Source organism: Lycium ferocissimum, chromosome 1, assembly GCF_029784015.1.
Source record: "Lycium ferocissimum isolate CSIRO_LF1 chromosome 1, AGI_CSIRO_Lferr_CH_V1, whole genome shotgun sequence".
Taxonomy (NCBI): domain Eukaryota; kingdom Viridiplantae; phylum Streptophyta; class Magnoliopsida; order Solanales; family Solanaceae; genus Lycium; species Lycium ferocissimum.
In genome coordinates, this window is record NC_081342.1 from 13,773,655 (window position 1) to 13,790,420 (window position 16,766).

The following is a 16,766-nucleotide window of genomic DNA, read 5'->3' on the forward strand; positions in this document are numbered from 1 at the left end:
GTGGCAAGTCGTTCACATACATGACATCAAAGTCATCAGTCTATTGTTTGCCCTTGTATGATGGGTGGTTAATCCAATCGATACCTTTTTTTTCTCGTAAAATCTAGACAAATGCAGATGATGTGGCAATAGAGTAGCTATCTTGTGTATTTCTCTTCTAACAACAGCATCATGACCAGCAATTCGGTATGAGTTGTAAATGTACAGACGCCTGCACGTAAAAGAATAGTACATCAACTCGGTTAACAGGTTGTTTAATGAATTTAAAAAAAAAAAAGTAGGAATACCTGTCAGTGAATGCACTACAATCAAGATCCAGTGATTTTCCTCTTTGATGTTGACAGGGATGAGTACACAATCAACTGTATGCCATGGCACATTAGCCAGTATCCTATGCCCGTTAATGTACTCGCATATTCGTTCTCCGAACTGGTAACACTACTGGTCCCCTCCGGATTAGCATATGCACGATGAATTTCATCAATTTTGGAGAAGAACATACAGTTAACGGTTGTGAATTTGAAACTGTTATCCTTGTCGTACTTGCCTTTCTTCCGCAAGTAGTAAAAAATGACATCAATATGCTGGTAAAAAAAATGAAATAAGTTTAATGCATATTGGTAAAATTAAATTTCATACGGACCTTGTTTGATAGAAAAACTAAAAACTGTTACAGAGAAATATGCAGTTTGAATGAAGAAATACATAGAAATACGGGGAAATACAGAGAAATACATAGAAGGAATATAGAGAAATATGCTTTAAAAAACAGATAGATAGACACTGTAAAATTAAGGAATAAAAAGGAAATGGGAAATATAGCACCTCGTCATTCCAAGACTGGTCATTTATTGATAAGAGATAGAACCAGTTTTTGTCATCAACATGTACCACACCAAAATTGAAGCCAAAGTTGATGTCATCTGGATCCAAAGCTTGCATATTCTTTTTGTAACGGCTTTCCTTACCCTTTCTAAATATCAACAATCAGTTATTTTCAACGTAAACAGTTTACTTTGTTGAATGAATATATAAATTAAAAAGATAAATACGTTCAAACTTACTTTTTATCATGCCTTAGAAGCAGATCCTGTTCGAGCCAATTCCGGTATTGTTGAATAAGGGAAGTATTTCGCGGGCCATTAATTGGATCTTCAACAAAAGGATGCTTCTTTTTAAAAATGGAAGGTGTGGGGTCTTGAACAGAAGCTTCTGCAGAGCCGTAATTGGTCATGTAAGGTGAACTGAAGTATTTACTAGGTTTGACTATCCTAGTTGGAATAACATCTGGTTGAGCAATTACAACTTCCGCATTAATCACTGCCTCTTGTATTCCTTTGTCAGCGGACATTACTGGCATAACAAATCCTTTGTGACCCGTTTGATGAAACACAGAGAATCCTGACGAACCTATTTGGCTTGGTAACATTTCGTCAGGGATCAACCATTGTGACTTAGTAATGTTGTCATCGAATCTGGGTGGGGTCTCTAAAATTGAATGATCAGTGATGTCCCCAGCTTGTATTCCCGCACCTGCTTCTGGTACACGAATTTCTAAAGGCAACTCAATGAGCATCTCTGCGACCATTCCCTAAAAAAAAAAAAAAAGATTTAATATATGTTAAATATAGCAGTATCTTGAAAGATCTATAAGATTGAATGTAAAATTTACCTCTGTTGAGTTGAAAGATCCTTCATCCGCCTGATTAATCTCTTCAGTTGAAGGTTTACGTGTGTCTGCTCTTAAATTTTCGCCGGTCAATACAATATCCGGAACTTCCTCATGTAACATTGGTGCAACACCCTTTGGAATATGGAAAAATCAAAATTTAAAACAAAATCATAACATAAAAAATATAAGGTTGGAAAATTACTAAATACACAGAAATACAATCAGGAGTAGACTGATTTTGTGGGGGTAGAAATACATAGAAATACAGTGACATACAAAGAAACAGAGAAGTATATCAGTGAAATACAAACGAAACGCCATAAAATACAAAAAGTTTGTAAAATAGAAAATACCGAGGAAAACATAACCTTAAAATTATAGACTGGAACATGGCAACCATATACTTTTTTGTGCATGCAATGCACAACAACATAACTTTAAACGATGGATTTCACGTCACAAACTCATTTTGCCTTATTTGAGTCATCATCATGTTTCGGCGGAGATGTTTGAATGGTAGAATCATGACGTAAGTTTTCTTCGGGGCGTTAATTGTAGCCAAAGATCGCTTGATGTACCGCGCTCACTATCGGCCGCTTTCGCATGAAAAAAAAGAATTAATATTAATTGTATTTCGCGATAAAGGTCTAAAATGTTTGTTCAATTCCTATTTCACACATTTACCTTGTCCACAGAATTGTTCCCCTTGATTGCTTCAAATAGCTTCTTGAAGTTGTCATCCATGAAAGTTCGAAGATTGGACAACTCAGTGCCAATACTTGTGAACTCACCAACGACCTAATATTTAAACAAAAACAGTATTTCAATTTGTTAACAAACATTAAATTAAATACACCAAAAAGATTTTTGTTTCGTAACTAAAATCACTTACTGATTCCTTCAAAACTTGAAAATCTTTCCTTAGCAATTGCATTTCATATTTCATAGAGGCAGTAGGGACATCACGTAGGACCAGGGTGTTTTGGGGTCGATTCATTTGTTCATTCAACTTTGGTGAAGCGGTACTTACGTAAAATAGGCTTTTGAGCAACCTTTTGCTCCTTGTGACTCTTCTTCAAAGTTATTTGTGGTTCGGTATGGATTTGTTGTTTCTTTGATGTGGAAGCTATTGCAGGAAGTTGTCTGCGTCTCTTTGAAAGTGGAGAATCTGTCTGATTCGTCCGTTGTTGCTGTTTACCCTTAGAAAGGTGGGGGGGGGGGGGGAGTAGTACTGAAATCATCATACTCATCCACTGGCATATCTGTGACTTGGGTACCTTCATGGGCATCAACTAAGACATTTTTGTCTACTGTATCTCGACAGACAACAACATCGGGCAATTGGAGGCTCTCCAACTCACTGCTAGTAGGGATTGTATTTGCAAATGTACATCTCTGTGGAAGAAACAAATAAATATTTAATTAGTGTGTTATAAAACTAGTCACACTTACATTATGAATAATGAAATACAGGGAAATATTATGAAATGTACAACCCCAAAATAGTTACGTTGTGATAAAGGAAATACACAAAAATATAATGAAATGCAAAAAATCAGGAAAAAAACCACCATAAAAGCAAAAATACGACAATTAGATCAGTGGAGTACAAATAAAATCAGTAAGGCATAATTGCAAAATAAAATGCTATGAAAAACATAAAAATAAGAGAGAGAATGTTCGAATATTACCGACTGTTTGCCGTCTCTAAAAATGCCTTCCATCAAAATATTGTATTTTGGCTGACTGTCAATGGACCTCCAATTCAACATTCTTGGAATGGAATTTCCGGATTTAAGAGCGAGATACGATGGAACTCTTGAACAACACTCATAAAGCCAAACTTGCATAGCCAGTGGCATCCCATGGGTCCTATAATACTGTGTTGTGGCAGAATACTTCTTGCTGATGCTTCTAATCAACTCGGTAAAAGCTTCTTTGCCCCATGGATAATCTACATACCTTCCATCCTCAACCACTTCAAAATGAACCCTTGGTATATTCGTTTTCCTAGGCTCACCGCAAAAGATGTATGTGTTTATAAAAAACAAAATTGCAAACTTAAAAGCGTCCTCATCATTATCTCCCCAACACTTATTCTTAAAGCAATCAATCAACTCCAATCTTTTTACTTTACTCCTAGTTCCACCAAAATAATCAACCATAATCCTATTCGGTTCTTCCTCATCGTATGTAAATTGTCCTTCATCGGCTACACAATTTAGCCCGTTCATAAAGGCAAATTCTCTCATGGTAAATCGCAATATGGTACCATTTATATCAATTGTAAAGCAATCAGAAGTGCTCTCCTTGAGCTCTCTTACCATAAAGCACCTAAAAATCTGTGCTTGAACCTCCGAGTCCGTATTCCGAGGAATTTCCCAAATATTGTCTTGGAAAAGATCTCTAACTGTGGAACAGTTAGCTTACTCTTGAGATCTTTGAACACCTCGATATTCGTGTACCGTTGCATCGATGGAGCCCCTTGAGGATGACTCTTAACATAGAATTTAGTTTCCTAAAATAAAACGGCAACACTAAGTTAAGACAGAAACAATTGTATAAAACATAGACACAGACAACAAAATTAACATATATATATACAACAAAAATACACACACAAAAAAAAAAAATTGCATAAGACAACTAACACAGCTTTTAAAATAAATAAGTACAGAATAGTAACCATACGTACTTGTGAAAATATATAGAAATATAATGAAATACAGTTAACTACGAACACAGCTACTACAGTTATGTTGTATATGATATAAACTACAGTTGATGCACATATACTTTTTATTAAATACACAGAAATGTACTGAATTGCAAATCCAATTATGTTGAAATATACAGAAATATAGTGAAATACAAAACAACAAAATCGAAAAAATTCATTAATATCTGAATTGCATATCCAATTATGTTGAAATATACAGAAATATAGTGAAATACAAAACAACAAAATCGAAAAAATTCATCAATACTTGTTCATCCTCTTCCAGATCTACATCTTTAACAACCTTTTTACCCTTAACGTCGGAAAAAGGCTTGGTTACTTTTCTCTTATTTTGTTGAGCAACTTTAGAACCTTTTTTTTCGGTACATCATCTTTTTGCTTGCTCGGTTTTGCAACTTCATTCGGTTGAAGTTGACGCATCCTTGATGGGTCATGAATCTTCTTGCTTCTTCTCTCGGCAATTTTAGCGTTCCTCTCCCGCAATTACAAGTTTTTGTTGTGAAAATCCCAAAGAGAAACTAGGACCATCATAAACATCAGGACTACCTCGAGTATTCCTGCTTGGAGTATCTCTTTCCGCCATTAAAATGGAGAATTAGATCTTGTTTTAAACACTCTAACAATGGCTGAAAACAGAAAAAAAGGAACGAAAGAAACATCTATAAGCCCATCCAAACGGGCTCTTAGAGCCTGGATGGATGGGCTTATGACTTTTGAAAAACAGCCCGTTTGGATGGGCTTATGACCTATAAGTCATAAGTTTAGGAAATTCTAACTTATGACTTTTGATTTATTTTTGTTATTTTGGCTTAAAAACAAGTGCTTAAAGACATTTTTTTATCTCACCCAACACTACAAAAGTGCTTAAAGTAAAAAGACACCTAAAATAAGCCAATCCAAACAAGCTCTTACTATACTCCCTCTGTTTCAATCACTTTTGAGAAAATAAACTTAAAAGCACTTTTTAAAAGCTTGACCAAACACTAATTGCTATATAAAAATACTTTCCAAATAAATTAGCCAAACACAAACTGCTTCTCGTTAAAAATAATTTTTCAAAGAACCCTTTTCAAAATAAATTGATTTTAGAAGCTTGAAAAAATAGACTATAAATCTCAAATACTTATAAAATAGTAAGAGCGATTATTTATCAAAATTTTCCTATCACTGATGAGAGTCACGTAACCAAACGTACTCTGTGGGCTGCAAAATGCATGGGACTACATAGGAAAAAGCCCATGTCATATGATATGCCGCTTAGTAACTAAGCCCAATCAACGATGTAAACACTATAACGTCATCGTTTTAGCTCCACCCAAGTAAAACCGTCTTTGGACAGCCAGAGAGAGACACACTGGAACGTAAAACTTAAATCCTTGAAAACCTATCTATCAGTGCTGATACAGCTCTTTCAAGCGATTTCAGATGATACAGTATGTATTGATACAACTGATACCTGCCTGATGCAACTATTTCGCTGATACAACCGATAACCGCCTGATATAGCTTTTCTACTTAATACAACAATTATAGCTGCGTTTTGAAATACGCAAACTGTAGCTTCATTTTGTAATTACGCTCTAAACTATAACTATTTATGAAATCATTTTTTTGCGAGGATTGCCCTTCTTTTGGGGTGGTCTTTAAATTTTGCCCCTCAAATTTGTGGTCTTTAAATTTTACCCCTCATATTTGTGGTCTTTAAGTTGTGCCCTTCGCTTGGAAAGGTGGGCGAGTACATGAGTTACGGGTTCGAACCCCGCTCAAGCATAAAATAAAAAAATAATTTCGCAAGGCGCAGATCGGGGAGTGTATGCCGGATCCGGCATACAATCTTTAAGTAAAAGCTAAAGTTATGCCGGATCCGACATAACTAAAAGTCTGCCCATAAGGCAGAATTTTTCCTAAGACATAGTTTAGTTATGCCTTATGGGGCAGAATTTTAGTTAAGGCATAACAAAATTATGCCCCATAAGGCAAGAACTTTTCCTTAAGGCATAGACTTTGCCTTATAAGGCAAAGTTTAAGTTATGCCTTAAGGAAAAGTTTCGCATTATGCGCATACTTTTAGTTATGTTTTTGGGGCATACTTTTTAGTTAAGGCATAACTAAAAGTTTACCTTGAAAAGTAAAAAAAAAAAAAAAAAAATAATATATATATATAAAAGGCAAAGTACGTCCGCCACCCGGACTTTTTATTAAACATAACTAAAAGTACGTTTCTCCTAAGTAGACGGCTTTTAGTTAAACACAACTAAAAGTCTACGCCGAGGGGGCATAGCGAAATTTAAACTTTGCCTTTATAAGGCAAACTTTTAGTTATGCCTTGAGGAAAACTTTCGCCTTATGGGGCATACTTTTAGTTATGTCTTATGGGGCACACTTTTAGTTAAGCATAACTAAAAGTTTACCTTGAAAAGTTAAAAAAATATATGTATATATGCTCCGAGCAAAGTTTTTTTTATGCCAAGTAATTTTTAGTTAAACATAACTAAAAAGTATACGGAGGGGCATAGCGAAATTTAAACTCGCTTTGCAAATTTTTTTAAAATTTTTGGCGATTTGCGGGGTTCGAACTCTAACTATGGGTTTCATGAAGGGTAAAATTTAAAGATTTCAAATATGAGGGGCAAAATTTAAAGACCACCCCAAAAGAAGCGAATTGCCCTTAAGAAATTTTAGTCCATTAAAAAGATGTTGATGGGCCTACATAAGAAAAAGCCCATGTCATATGAATAGCCATTTAGCAAAGCATGCCCAGTCAACAGGGTAAGCCTTCCAACGTCGTCGTTTCATCATCACCCAAGTAAAACCCTACTGGGCACCAGAGAAACACACACTGGAAAACAAAACCTAGACCCTTCAAAACCCCAAACACCATTTCCAGCTTCCTCCAATGGTGTCAGTCGCATTCAGAAATCCAAATTCAAAGATGTGAGAAAGGGGTGGCCTCAAAGTCTAAAAAGTGTATACTTTGCCTACAATGTGTTCTCTTGCTTTGTATAAGAATAGCAGAGTGATTGGTTTTGGAGCCTTTGAGAGTCTATGATGCCAACTAAATCCCTTCTTCCTGGAGCATGCCGAAACTAAGGAAATGGAAGACAGCAATATGTCTAAATCACTTCTTCCTTTTTAATAATAGTAACAAAACCAAAAAAATGAAACAAAACAACGACACTAAATAGTCGCAGTCATATATAGGTAGACTGAAATTTAAAACGAGACTAAATGTAATTCTGTCCACCCAAGCTTGAACGCATAAGAAGAATGAACCCCGAGACGTCATTATTACCCGAGACCTCAATATGTTTGTCAACTCACTACGTTGACTGATAACTCAATGGTTTTCAACAGGTAGGTCTCAACAATAAAAGTCTTCTAAACTAATGAACTCAATAATTTTCAACAGGCAGGTATCAACAATGGATGGGATTGGTCAAAAAGAAAACATAATATATCGGAAGAATTATTCAAATCTGCTCAGCTGAATTTATGTTCTACGACTGAAAGGGAGCAAGATCACTATCAAGCAATCAAACAAGACCCACGCTTGAAAAGAAAATAGCAAGGAAAATCTCATAAATGAAAATAATAAATTGAATGATGGAGAATCTGACAATCAATTTTATAAATGAAATTGACTGTACGTTTGTCGAACTAGCATGAAAATATCATTTCTCATTTACATGTTGCAACTTATCATCTCTTGTGTTTTACACTTGTTACAATCGGAAACACCAACTCGCATGCACATACTAAAGTCAATCTGAGCAATTCAATCTATAAGTCGATTACATTTGTTTAAGTTGATTATGGATGCACGAAGTATTTCCGATTGAAAAAATTAATCTTTGGCACTCTCCTTAAACCTCACAACTCTGCCTCAATCATATATACTCGTATAGTCTCTACGATGGTATGATATTTAGCATATTATAATGAAGAATAATACACACAGTTCGTACTCCCATCAAAAGTCCTTTAAGATGATAAAGTAAACATGTCTCATAAATTAGTAGAATTTCATTATTATACACAAAACCTTTAAAGCTTCTTTCCTTTATCCAAGGGGTAAATATCTCAAAAGGTCATTGAACTTTGAGAAATTATGTAGTAAAATCATTGAACTTTGCTACATATCAGTAAAATCATTCAACTTTGGCCTATTATCTCAAAAAATCACTCAACTACATATGTCATCAAAAAAATCTGACATGGCAATATTAATTATTTATTTTATGCCATGTAGACGTGGGCCCCACAATAAAATAAAATAATTCCATATCTTTATACCCACACCCATTTGTTTGGAGTTAAAATTAGAGTTTTCGTTGACATCTTTTTTTGTTCTTTACGCAATAACTTATTTTAATGATTAAGCATTTAGTAGTACTAAAGCATATATTTAATACTAAGTATTCTTTCGATCTTTCTCATTTCAGAATTTGGGTGTATCTTTTTCTGAAAATTCAAAGGCTTTAGAGCTGCGTATGGAGAACTTTTTGAAGGTTGTTAATGAGATTGGCATTGAGGATATATTAGTTTTTAGGGCTCTGACTCTATAATTTTGCGTGGTTAATGTTATATGTGCATTTGTTAACTGATTTGTAGTGGTAACAATTAACTGTGATTTTGGGCGTATCGTGGTAATATTTATGATTGCTAGGGGACTAGTAGTACTATGTGCATCTCCGTGTGGCTTTTTTGCATGCTTTGAGATGGTTTTGTACAAAGAATTAAGGAACTTGTTCATTTTTGAGGTAATAAGATATGTGTAAATTACCATAATTATTTTGATTTTCTCTCTAAGTTATATTGGCTAAGTAATTATTTTGATCTAACCTAATTTTAAGGAAACAGTGAGAAGAAAGTATAGATAAGGGAAAAATGGGTTTTGGATGAAGGGTTGGTAAGTGGGTGTGAGTTTAAAAATATGAATTTATTTTATTTTATATATTGTGTGGCCCACGTCTACATGGCATAAAATAATTAATTAATATTGTCATGTCAGATTTTTTGATGACATATGTAGTTGAGTGATTTTATTGATATGTAGCAACGTTCAATAACTTTCCTACATAATTTCTCAAAATTCAATAACCTTTTGAGATATTTACCCTTATCCAAGTTTCGATCTTTCTAACACATATACGAACCTATATATAAAATCATATATATAGCACCCAACAAATTTCTCTTATTTAAAGGATAAACAAAGCAAATTTCTCTTATTTAAAGGATAAACAATCATACACATAACTCTGCAAAGATTCTTCAAGTAGCTCCTTTGTTCCCACCAGCAATAGTTGTAGTTCAGGTCTTGAACTTGGAGCGGCCAACATAGTGAGAGACTTTATGATCATCAATCATCATCAAACGTATTTCTCATCTTTTTTTTCACGCGATCGATATAATTAGAAAATATTTCATTATCATCTTTAGGTCCTTCATTTATCTGATAATGAACTGTAGTGAACATGTTCTTTACAGGGGACTTGTTCACATGAGGTTCAACTTTCGCGCCTTTATAAGGATCTTGATTCTGCTGATGGAGCTTGTTCACAGGTTTCAGAGTTTCAGCTTTAAACTTGGGTGTGGCACTTTCTCCTGCAATGTGATTATATTCTACACGTACCTGTCGAGACATAATATAATTAACTACGGTAATTAAAAGTGCGCAAAGAGTAACAACTTAATTTTTCGAGATTATATGATCACTCAATTCCACATCTTATTAAATCAGGTAAGAGAAATTGGGTTCAAGTCTCACTATCATTCATTAGCAAAACAAAAAATTTCACGTATTTGACTAATGAAAAAGAATTAGGCTCACACATGAGAAAGCGTGTTGATCACATAACAAGTACCCCTTGTGTCCCAATTTATATCAGAGGGTTCAGAGTATGAAGATCAAAATACTCAATTTTGCCTGTGTTCGCTTGTAGATTCTTCAAAACATTTAAAATAAAATATACTTATTTAAATTCTACACGAAAAGTATTACAAATCAATACAGGGGCGACTTAAGAATATTAGGGGCCTAAAGCTAAACTTTAATAAAATGCCTTATTCAAAAAACAAAAACAAAAAAAATTGAGTAACTTGATTCATGCTTATGATTGACATACTTGAATTTTGATACTGATAAAAAAAAAATATTGCTATACTATTATGAGGTAAAAAAAAAAAAAATTAATTTTTAAAAATTTAAAGAAAAAGATAGTATTAAGTTGATAACTTGATATCAAAATAAAATTCTATTGTTTCAATTTATCCTTAAACTCTTTATTTTATCTTTACTGAGATGATTTGTAGCTATACAAATATTTATGACTTGTTTTATATCACAATTTTTTTTTAAAAAAAAAATCTTTCTTAAATTTCATATCAAGTTAAATTACATCACATAAAATAAAACGTTGAGGATATTAACTTTAAAAAATGGGGCGCCTCAACCCATGCTTGACTTGCTTGGCCCTTGAGCCGGCGCTGAATACAGTTAATGAGCCAAAAGATTTAGACATGTTATTAAATCAAGTAAGAGATTTTGGGTTCAAGTCTCACGACAACCCATTAGCAAAAAAATACTTCCAATGAAAAAGAATTAGACTCACACACACTGAGCGAGTGTATTGAGACGTAATAAGTAATTAAAATGGTCAGACAATTCAACAATACCATGTTAGAGGCAGTACTAGACATGTTCTGATATTTCTGGCCATTTAACTCAAGAGGAATGGTGGATCCACTTTGAGCAACTAGCTTGAATTTGGTGGCTTTAGCAGGGTCATTTCTGTGATGATCTGTGCTTGCTACTATTGGCTTGGTAGCTGAATTAGTAGCAGAAATGGGATTTTGTGTCTGTGGATGAACTGTAGAAATTCGTCGAAAAGCTGGACTTATATTCACTACTCTGAAAATCTTTTCACATACACGTTGGGACTCTGTGTTTTTGGTGGTGATTTGGTTCTTTTCCATTTCGAGTACTCTTCAAAATTACAGGGAACTATACTTTGGGAAATAGTAGCTAATGTGTGATCTGAGATGGAGCAAAGAGGGTTGGAAAGAGCAAATAAATAAGGGGAAAGTAAGGAATTTAATTTAGATTTATATATATTAAAACTTAATCATGTGTCACTCGTTGGTGTGAACAGTTTAATTTCATAGAGGCCAAATTTCAAGCAGATATTCCTCATCGGCCATTAGCAAACAAACTTCTCCAAGATTCCACACAAGGTGTCTGGCTAGTCATTAGGGGATATATTCGCGTTGATGACTTTCTGTTGTTTTCTTATTTAACAGACGCATTTAAAGTTTTATACACTATTAATATAAATAATTTCTTATTTATTCAAAATATATCTATCAGTAAGTCTTCTCAAAATATAAAATTTCAAATTTTGAAAATCAGCTATGTTATATATATTATGATAACTTGATAGTATAAAAAATATTTACGGTGTATATTATTTAAACTCTTAAAGAAAAATGAGCGCAACAACTATTAATAAAGTGCAATTTGGTAAGCTTCGAAACTATAAATAAGCACGCACGAAATATCATGTACAATTCATTCACAAATACTTTTTTTTAAACTATTGGGTGCAATCAACCTAATATTTTTGAAAAGTTTCCAGCTCTGTATGTATAATACTCTCTCTGTTTTAATTTATGTGAATCTATTTTTTTTAATTCGTGTCAAAATGAATGATCTCTTTCCTAATTTAAAAATAAATTTACTTTATGAAATGATTTACAGCCACATAAATATTTATTTTTTCTTAAATATCATGTCCAGTTAAACAGGAGTATTAAAACTTAGAGAGCACGCACTTGAAGCTGAAGGGACTGCTGCTATAATTAAGTGCAAACTTGGTAAAGATGGACCTACGTCACAGTAGCTGACATCATCGCCAATGACCATATAAAAAGCAGATGGCATCAGATACGATACGGCCTCAAAGTCTAAAAGTAGCACTGCACTTTCAGTAATATTTCAATGAGCTGTTGCTTGTAAGAAATAAAATATCATTAATTTTTGTTGGGGACTTTGAGAGACGGTAATCAAACACATAATTAGGATTTTGAATTTATGAATTTTAAATATTAAAAAATAAAAAGAAAAAAGTTATTGGGTTTCTAACTTTCTATGCATTATTTATATATATTAGATGGATTTTTAACACAAATACAGAGTCTTGCACCGTCAAAACGATTGAATTATTAAACCCGTAATTAGAATACCAGCTTCACCCCTGATGATAATGCGAAGTTGCGAACACCCTGCTTCCTTGGGTATAAAAGAATATACTAATAAAGAAATAGAAAACGGGGATATTGAAACCGTAAATGTGAAAAAGGAAAAAGAAGAATAAACTAAAAAAGCAATATATCCCACCATGCATTGTAATTTGTAAAGATAGAAATACTCGGAAAACAAAGTGAAGAAAGAATATTTATGTGGCACCTCAGAGTTCAGATGAGGAAGATTCTTTGTTGGATAAATCATAGATAAGATGTTGCCCCCCACACACACAATACTAGTTTTGGACACGTGCGTTGCATGTGCGCTTCATACTAATTAATATATACTTTTTAAAACGGTATAGATAAAATCAAAATTACAATACTAATAAATTTGAAGGGAAAAATTATAAACTCAAAGTGATGAACAATTAGCTAATTCAAATAACTTTATTATTGTATACTAAGTGATTAGATATAATATGAAAAGTTGAATAACTAAATTTAGTTAGATGGGTACGAGAGATAATAGTCAAAATACCCCCCAACGTTTGACCAAAATGCCAATTACACACCTAACCTTTGCGTTGGACCTATTATCCCCCTGGATAATTTTTTTCAGTATTAAAATGCCCCTTTTTCACGCGATGTGGACAAGAGCGTGACTACACCGCTCGGTGGCGCGTTATAGCCTTTAAAAAAAGCATCGATGTGTTTTAAAATGCCAACTGATCGCCACATAGATGCCACATAGATAAATTTAAATTCCTCCATTTTTAGGTTACTTCATCTTCTTCTTCACCCTATTTAACACCCATCTCCATTTTTTTGGTCAAAATAATACCCATTATAAATTTAGAGCTAGGATAGTGATTATTCTTATAATCTTGTTTTCCCAAATCAAATTCAAAAAAAAAAAAAGTTTTTCGAAGAAAAAAAAAACGAAAATGCTGAAAAAAAAAAAAGGTTGAAAATCTAATCTTGTTAAAGAAAATCGATTGAAAGTTGCTTGTTTGGAGTTGCTACTTGTTGCTTGGTTGGAGTTGTTTAAGCACTAATTCTTTGATTTAGGGAGAAAACTAAACTCCATTGTTAGGAATTTGGAGAAAGCTATAAAGAACACCAAGTGGGTTTCTTTAAATTCTTGATTGTTTGATCAAATTAATGGATGAAATTTGTTCTACTTGGTGTTAGGAAGCTTCCTTTCACATTTGAATTTTTTTCCCAAATCAAATTCAAAAAAAAAAAAAAAAAAAAAAAAAAAAAAAAAAACCGAAAAAAAAAAAAAAAAAAAAAGGTTGAAAATCTAATCTTGTTAAAGAAAATCTGATTGAAAGTTGCTTGTTTGGAGTTGCTACTTGTTGCTTGGTTGGAGTTGTTTAAGCTAAGCACTAATTCTTTGAGTTGATTTGGGAGAAAATTAAACTCCATTGTTAGGAATTTGGAGAAAACTATGAAGAACACCAAGTGGGTTTCTTTAAATTCTTAATTGTTTGATCAAATTAATGGATGAACTTTGTTCTACTTGGTATTAGGAAGCTTTCTTTCACATTTGAGTTTTTTTGGATCAAATTTGAGGAAGTTGGTGTGATTTTTTTTTTTCAACTCCTAATGAAGAAGATGATGATGATGATGTTGATGAAGATGAAGGAGAATTGGGTATGGGTTTTTGGATCCTCATACTGAAAATGGAGTGTGGAAAATTGAGATTTTTTTTTTTTTTTTTGAAGAAGAGTAAATGGATGGAGGAAGGGGGGAAATTAATAAAAAATGAGGGAAAATTAAAGATGTGGCACGTGGGCGTGCGCGTGTGGACAAGCGTTAATAATTTGGGGTTGTCATATTAGATCATACATCGGCAAAAAAAAGGGCATTTTAATATTGAAAAAAATTGTCCAGGGGTAATAGGACCAAAGCAAAGGTTCGGTGTGTAGTTGGCATTTTGGTCAAACGTTGGGGAGTATTTTGACTATTATTCTCATGGGTACGATGTGTAATGAGTTAACCTTTTAGGTTATTAGGAAACATACTATTTGAAAATATGAAAACACTCTATTAGAAAGCGCAAGAAAATTAGAAGTTTTGCGGTAGTCATTGATATAATTTTTTCCCCCTATAACTTTTACCTTTTGAATAAATTTCTTATATTTATCCTTCTAAAGTTTCAAGTTTCTCGAAAAGAACAATAATCTAATTATTTCCGCGTAATTTTTTTAACACTTTAATATTCAAGTTCTCGAAGAAAAAGTATTGACAATTATTTTCTTATTATTGCCCAAAGAGGTTGCAGAAGTGCATAGTTGCCGTTTACTTCTGTATTCAACTTGTTTCTCATTTTTATGATCAATCAAAAAATGAAAAAGAAAAGAGCACTTTTTGCACTTAAACGTGTCACTGGTCAAAAAAGTTCGAAGGATCCATGGGGGATTAGAGTACAAATCTGAAAAAGGCTAAGTGATTTTGTTTTCTTTTTCCTCATATGTCTAAACTTGAGTATAGTATCACGTAGATGGTGTTACTTGGTATTTTTGTTGGTGAAAGCTAGCAGCGGCTTGTACTTAATGAATTAGTTAAGATGCGTGCAAGTTGGCTCGGATATCAAATGTTTTTCTTATTTTTCATGATCTAACAAGAAGGCTCACAAAATTCACTTTTTAACCCACAATATAACCTTAGATGGTCTCCGTGTAGCTTGTGTGCGCTAGGACTATCAGTTACCACCTTCTGCCAACACAGGTATCGGACAATTTCCGAACCAAGGCTTATTCAAATGAAAAAATCACCTAACTTTTTTTTCCAATGTTGAAATATCATCTTGTGATTTTTACCTACTTAAGTGACCATTAAATCATACCTTGACCATACAACCTCCTCACAATAATTTTCACCAAATTTTAAAGAACATAGTAAGCTAGGGAAAAAAAGAATACCAAACAGGAACTTTCTGACCAAATCTCCAAATTTTGAAAAGGAAAAACAAATAAATGAGTAAATAAAATAATAAAATCAAGAATTTGTCCCACAACTGTGAACTCAAATGCATAATGTAAAAAAAAAAAAAAAAAAAACATGTAAAAATTGTGGAGAGAAATACTGACCACTCCGATTAAAGTGTAAGTAGTAACCGTGAACTTATGGTCAATAACATAATCTGTAAAAAAGAGTTATATAACACAAAATAAAATTGGACATATTACATTTCCATAAAAAAAATTACGATACCATTAAAAGAACATAGAAAATACGGAAAAGGCTCAAATATGGAGAGAAATTTATGCCATTCGTCGATTTACGCCATGTCAAAACTTTCCTATTTATGAGTTTATAGAAATGACTCATTTATATCGAACTATAGAAATGGCTATTTACCACTCATCAATAGTTTGACTCATTTATGCCATTAAAGTGTACCAGTAGTGGCCTCCAATTAGAGGTCTACGTCTTTAATTAAACTAGCCCAATTTTAAATACCAAATTAATGAACTTATGGTCAATAACATAACTAACGTTAATGAAAAAAGAGTTATATAACACAAAATAAAATTGGACATATTACATTTCCATAAAAAAAATTACGATACCATTAAAAGAACATAGAAAATATCGACGTTGGAGCAAAGCAAAATAGAACTGTGAAAACTTTCACTTTGAGTTTGATAGATCACACTTTCATAGTGAAAAAAAAAAAAAAAGTGAAAAGGCTGTGCAAAGAATTAATACTCCATTATCTTGGAAGATGAAAGAAATAAACAATTAAATGACAATAACTACATTAATAACTAAGACGGTAAAGAATGTAAAAAGACAAGTGAAATGGTTGTTGCAATCATACAATAACTACATTTAATGTAACGTTTTTTTGTCCTGTACATAAAATGAATGTAATCAATTTTATCTTTATCAAGTATTTATTTTAATGTAAATTTACATTTTTATACAAAAATGTTAAATGAATATTATTAAATTGACGAGTAGAATGGTCGTTCATAAATTGTCATCAAAAGCTTCCCACTTATATAATAATATATGATATGATTAGAATATTATAGACATGATAAGTGATGAATGCATGAGATTGTAACCTAAAGAATTGGAATGAATTATAACTGA

At 33.0% G+C, this 16,766-nt stretch overlaps 3 protein-coding genes across 4 annotated transcripts; all 3 read right to left on the bottom strand.

Moving 5' to 3' along the window:
* Positions 1-446: 446 nt before the first annotated feature.
* On the bottom strand, positions 447-1,795 carry LOC132068838 (uncharacterized). 2 transcript variants are annotated; one of them, XM_059462589.1, is made up of 3 exons: positions 1,673-1,795; positions 1,065-1,591; positions 447-969 (listed from the first exon to the last, which is right to left on the bottom strand). In XM_059462589.1, exons 1-3 carry the CDS (start codon positions 1,790-1,792, stop codon positions 849-851), a joined length of 768 nt encoding a protein of 255 aa, XP_059318572.1. In that variant the 5' UTR covers positions 1,793-1,795; the 3' UTR covers positions 447-848. The 2 variants fall into 2 exon arrangements, with proteins under 2 accessions (XP_059318572.1, XP_059318565.1); XM_059462582.1 differs by having other exon boundaries at positions 448-973.
* A 565-nt stretch (positions 1,796-2,360) lies between these two features.
* LOC132068846 (uncharacterized) lies at positions 2,361-3,837 on the bottom strand. Its single transcript, XM_059462601.1, has 2 exons — positions 3,364-3,837; positions 2,361-3,067 (listed from the first exon to the last, which is right to left on the bottom strand). The coding sequence occupies exons 1-2, from the start codon at positions 3,835-3,837 to the stop codon at positions 2,873-2,875; spliced, it is 669 nt and encodes a 222-aa protein (XP_059318584.1). The 3' UTR covers positions 2,361-2,872.
* Positions 3,838-9,634: 5,797 nt separating this feature from the next.
* On the bottom strand, positions 9,635-11,496 carry LOC132049046 (uncharacterized). Its single transcript, XM_059439717.1, has 2 exons — positions 11,091-11,496; positions 9,635-10,047 (listed from the first exon to the last, which is right to left on the bottom strand). Exons 1-2 carry the CDS (start codon positions 11,388-11,390, stop codon positions 9,775-9,777), a joined length of 573 nt encoding a protein of 190 aa, XP_059295700.1. The 5' UTR covers positions 11,391-11,496; the 3' UTR covers positions 9,635-9,774.
* Positions 11,497-16,766: the final 5,270 nt, after the last annotated feature.

Coding starts and splice junctions, on each gene's coding strand:
- LOC132068838 (XM_059462582.1), bottom strand. CDS start 1,792: ATGTTACATGAGGAAGTTCCGGATATTGTATTGACCGGCGAAAATTTA. Junction 1,592..1,672: donor GATCTTTCAACTCAACAGAG/GTAAATTTTACA, acceptor TTTTTTTTTTAG/GGAATGGTCGCAGAGATGCT. Junction 974..1,064: donor CTTCTAAGGCATGATAAAAA/GTAAGTTTGAAC, acceptor GTTGATATTTAG/AAAGGGTAAGGAAAGCCGTT.
- LOC132068846 (XM_059462601.1), bottom strand. CDS start 3,837: ATGGTTGATTATTTTGGTGGAACTAGGAGTAAAGTAAAAAGATTGGAG. Junction 3,068..3,363: donor TTAGAGACGGCAAACAGTCG/GTAATATTCGAA, acceptor TTTCTTCCACAG/AGATGTACATTTGCAAATAC.
- LOC132049046 (XM_059439717.1), bottom strand. CDS start 11,390: ATGGAAAAGAACCAAATCACCACCAAAAACACAGAGTCCCAACGTGTA. Junction 10,048..11,090: donor CTAGTACTGCCTCTAACATG/GTATTGTTGAAT, acceptor ATGTCTCGACAG/GTACGTGTAGAATATAATCA.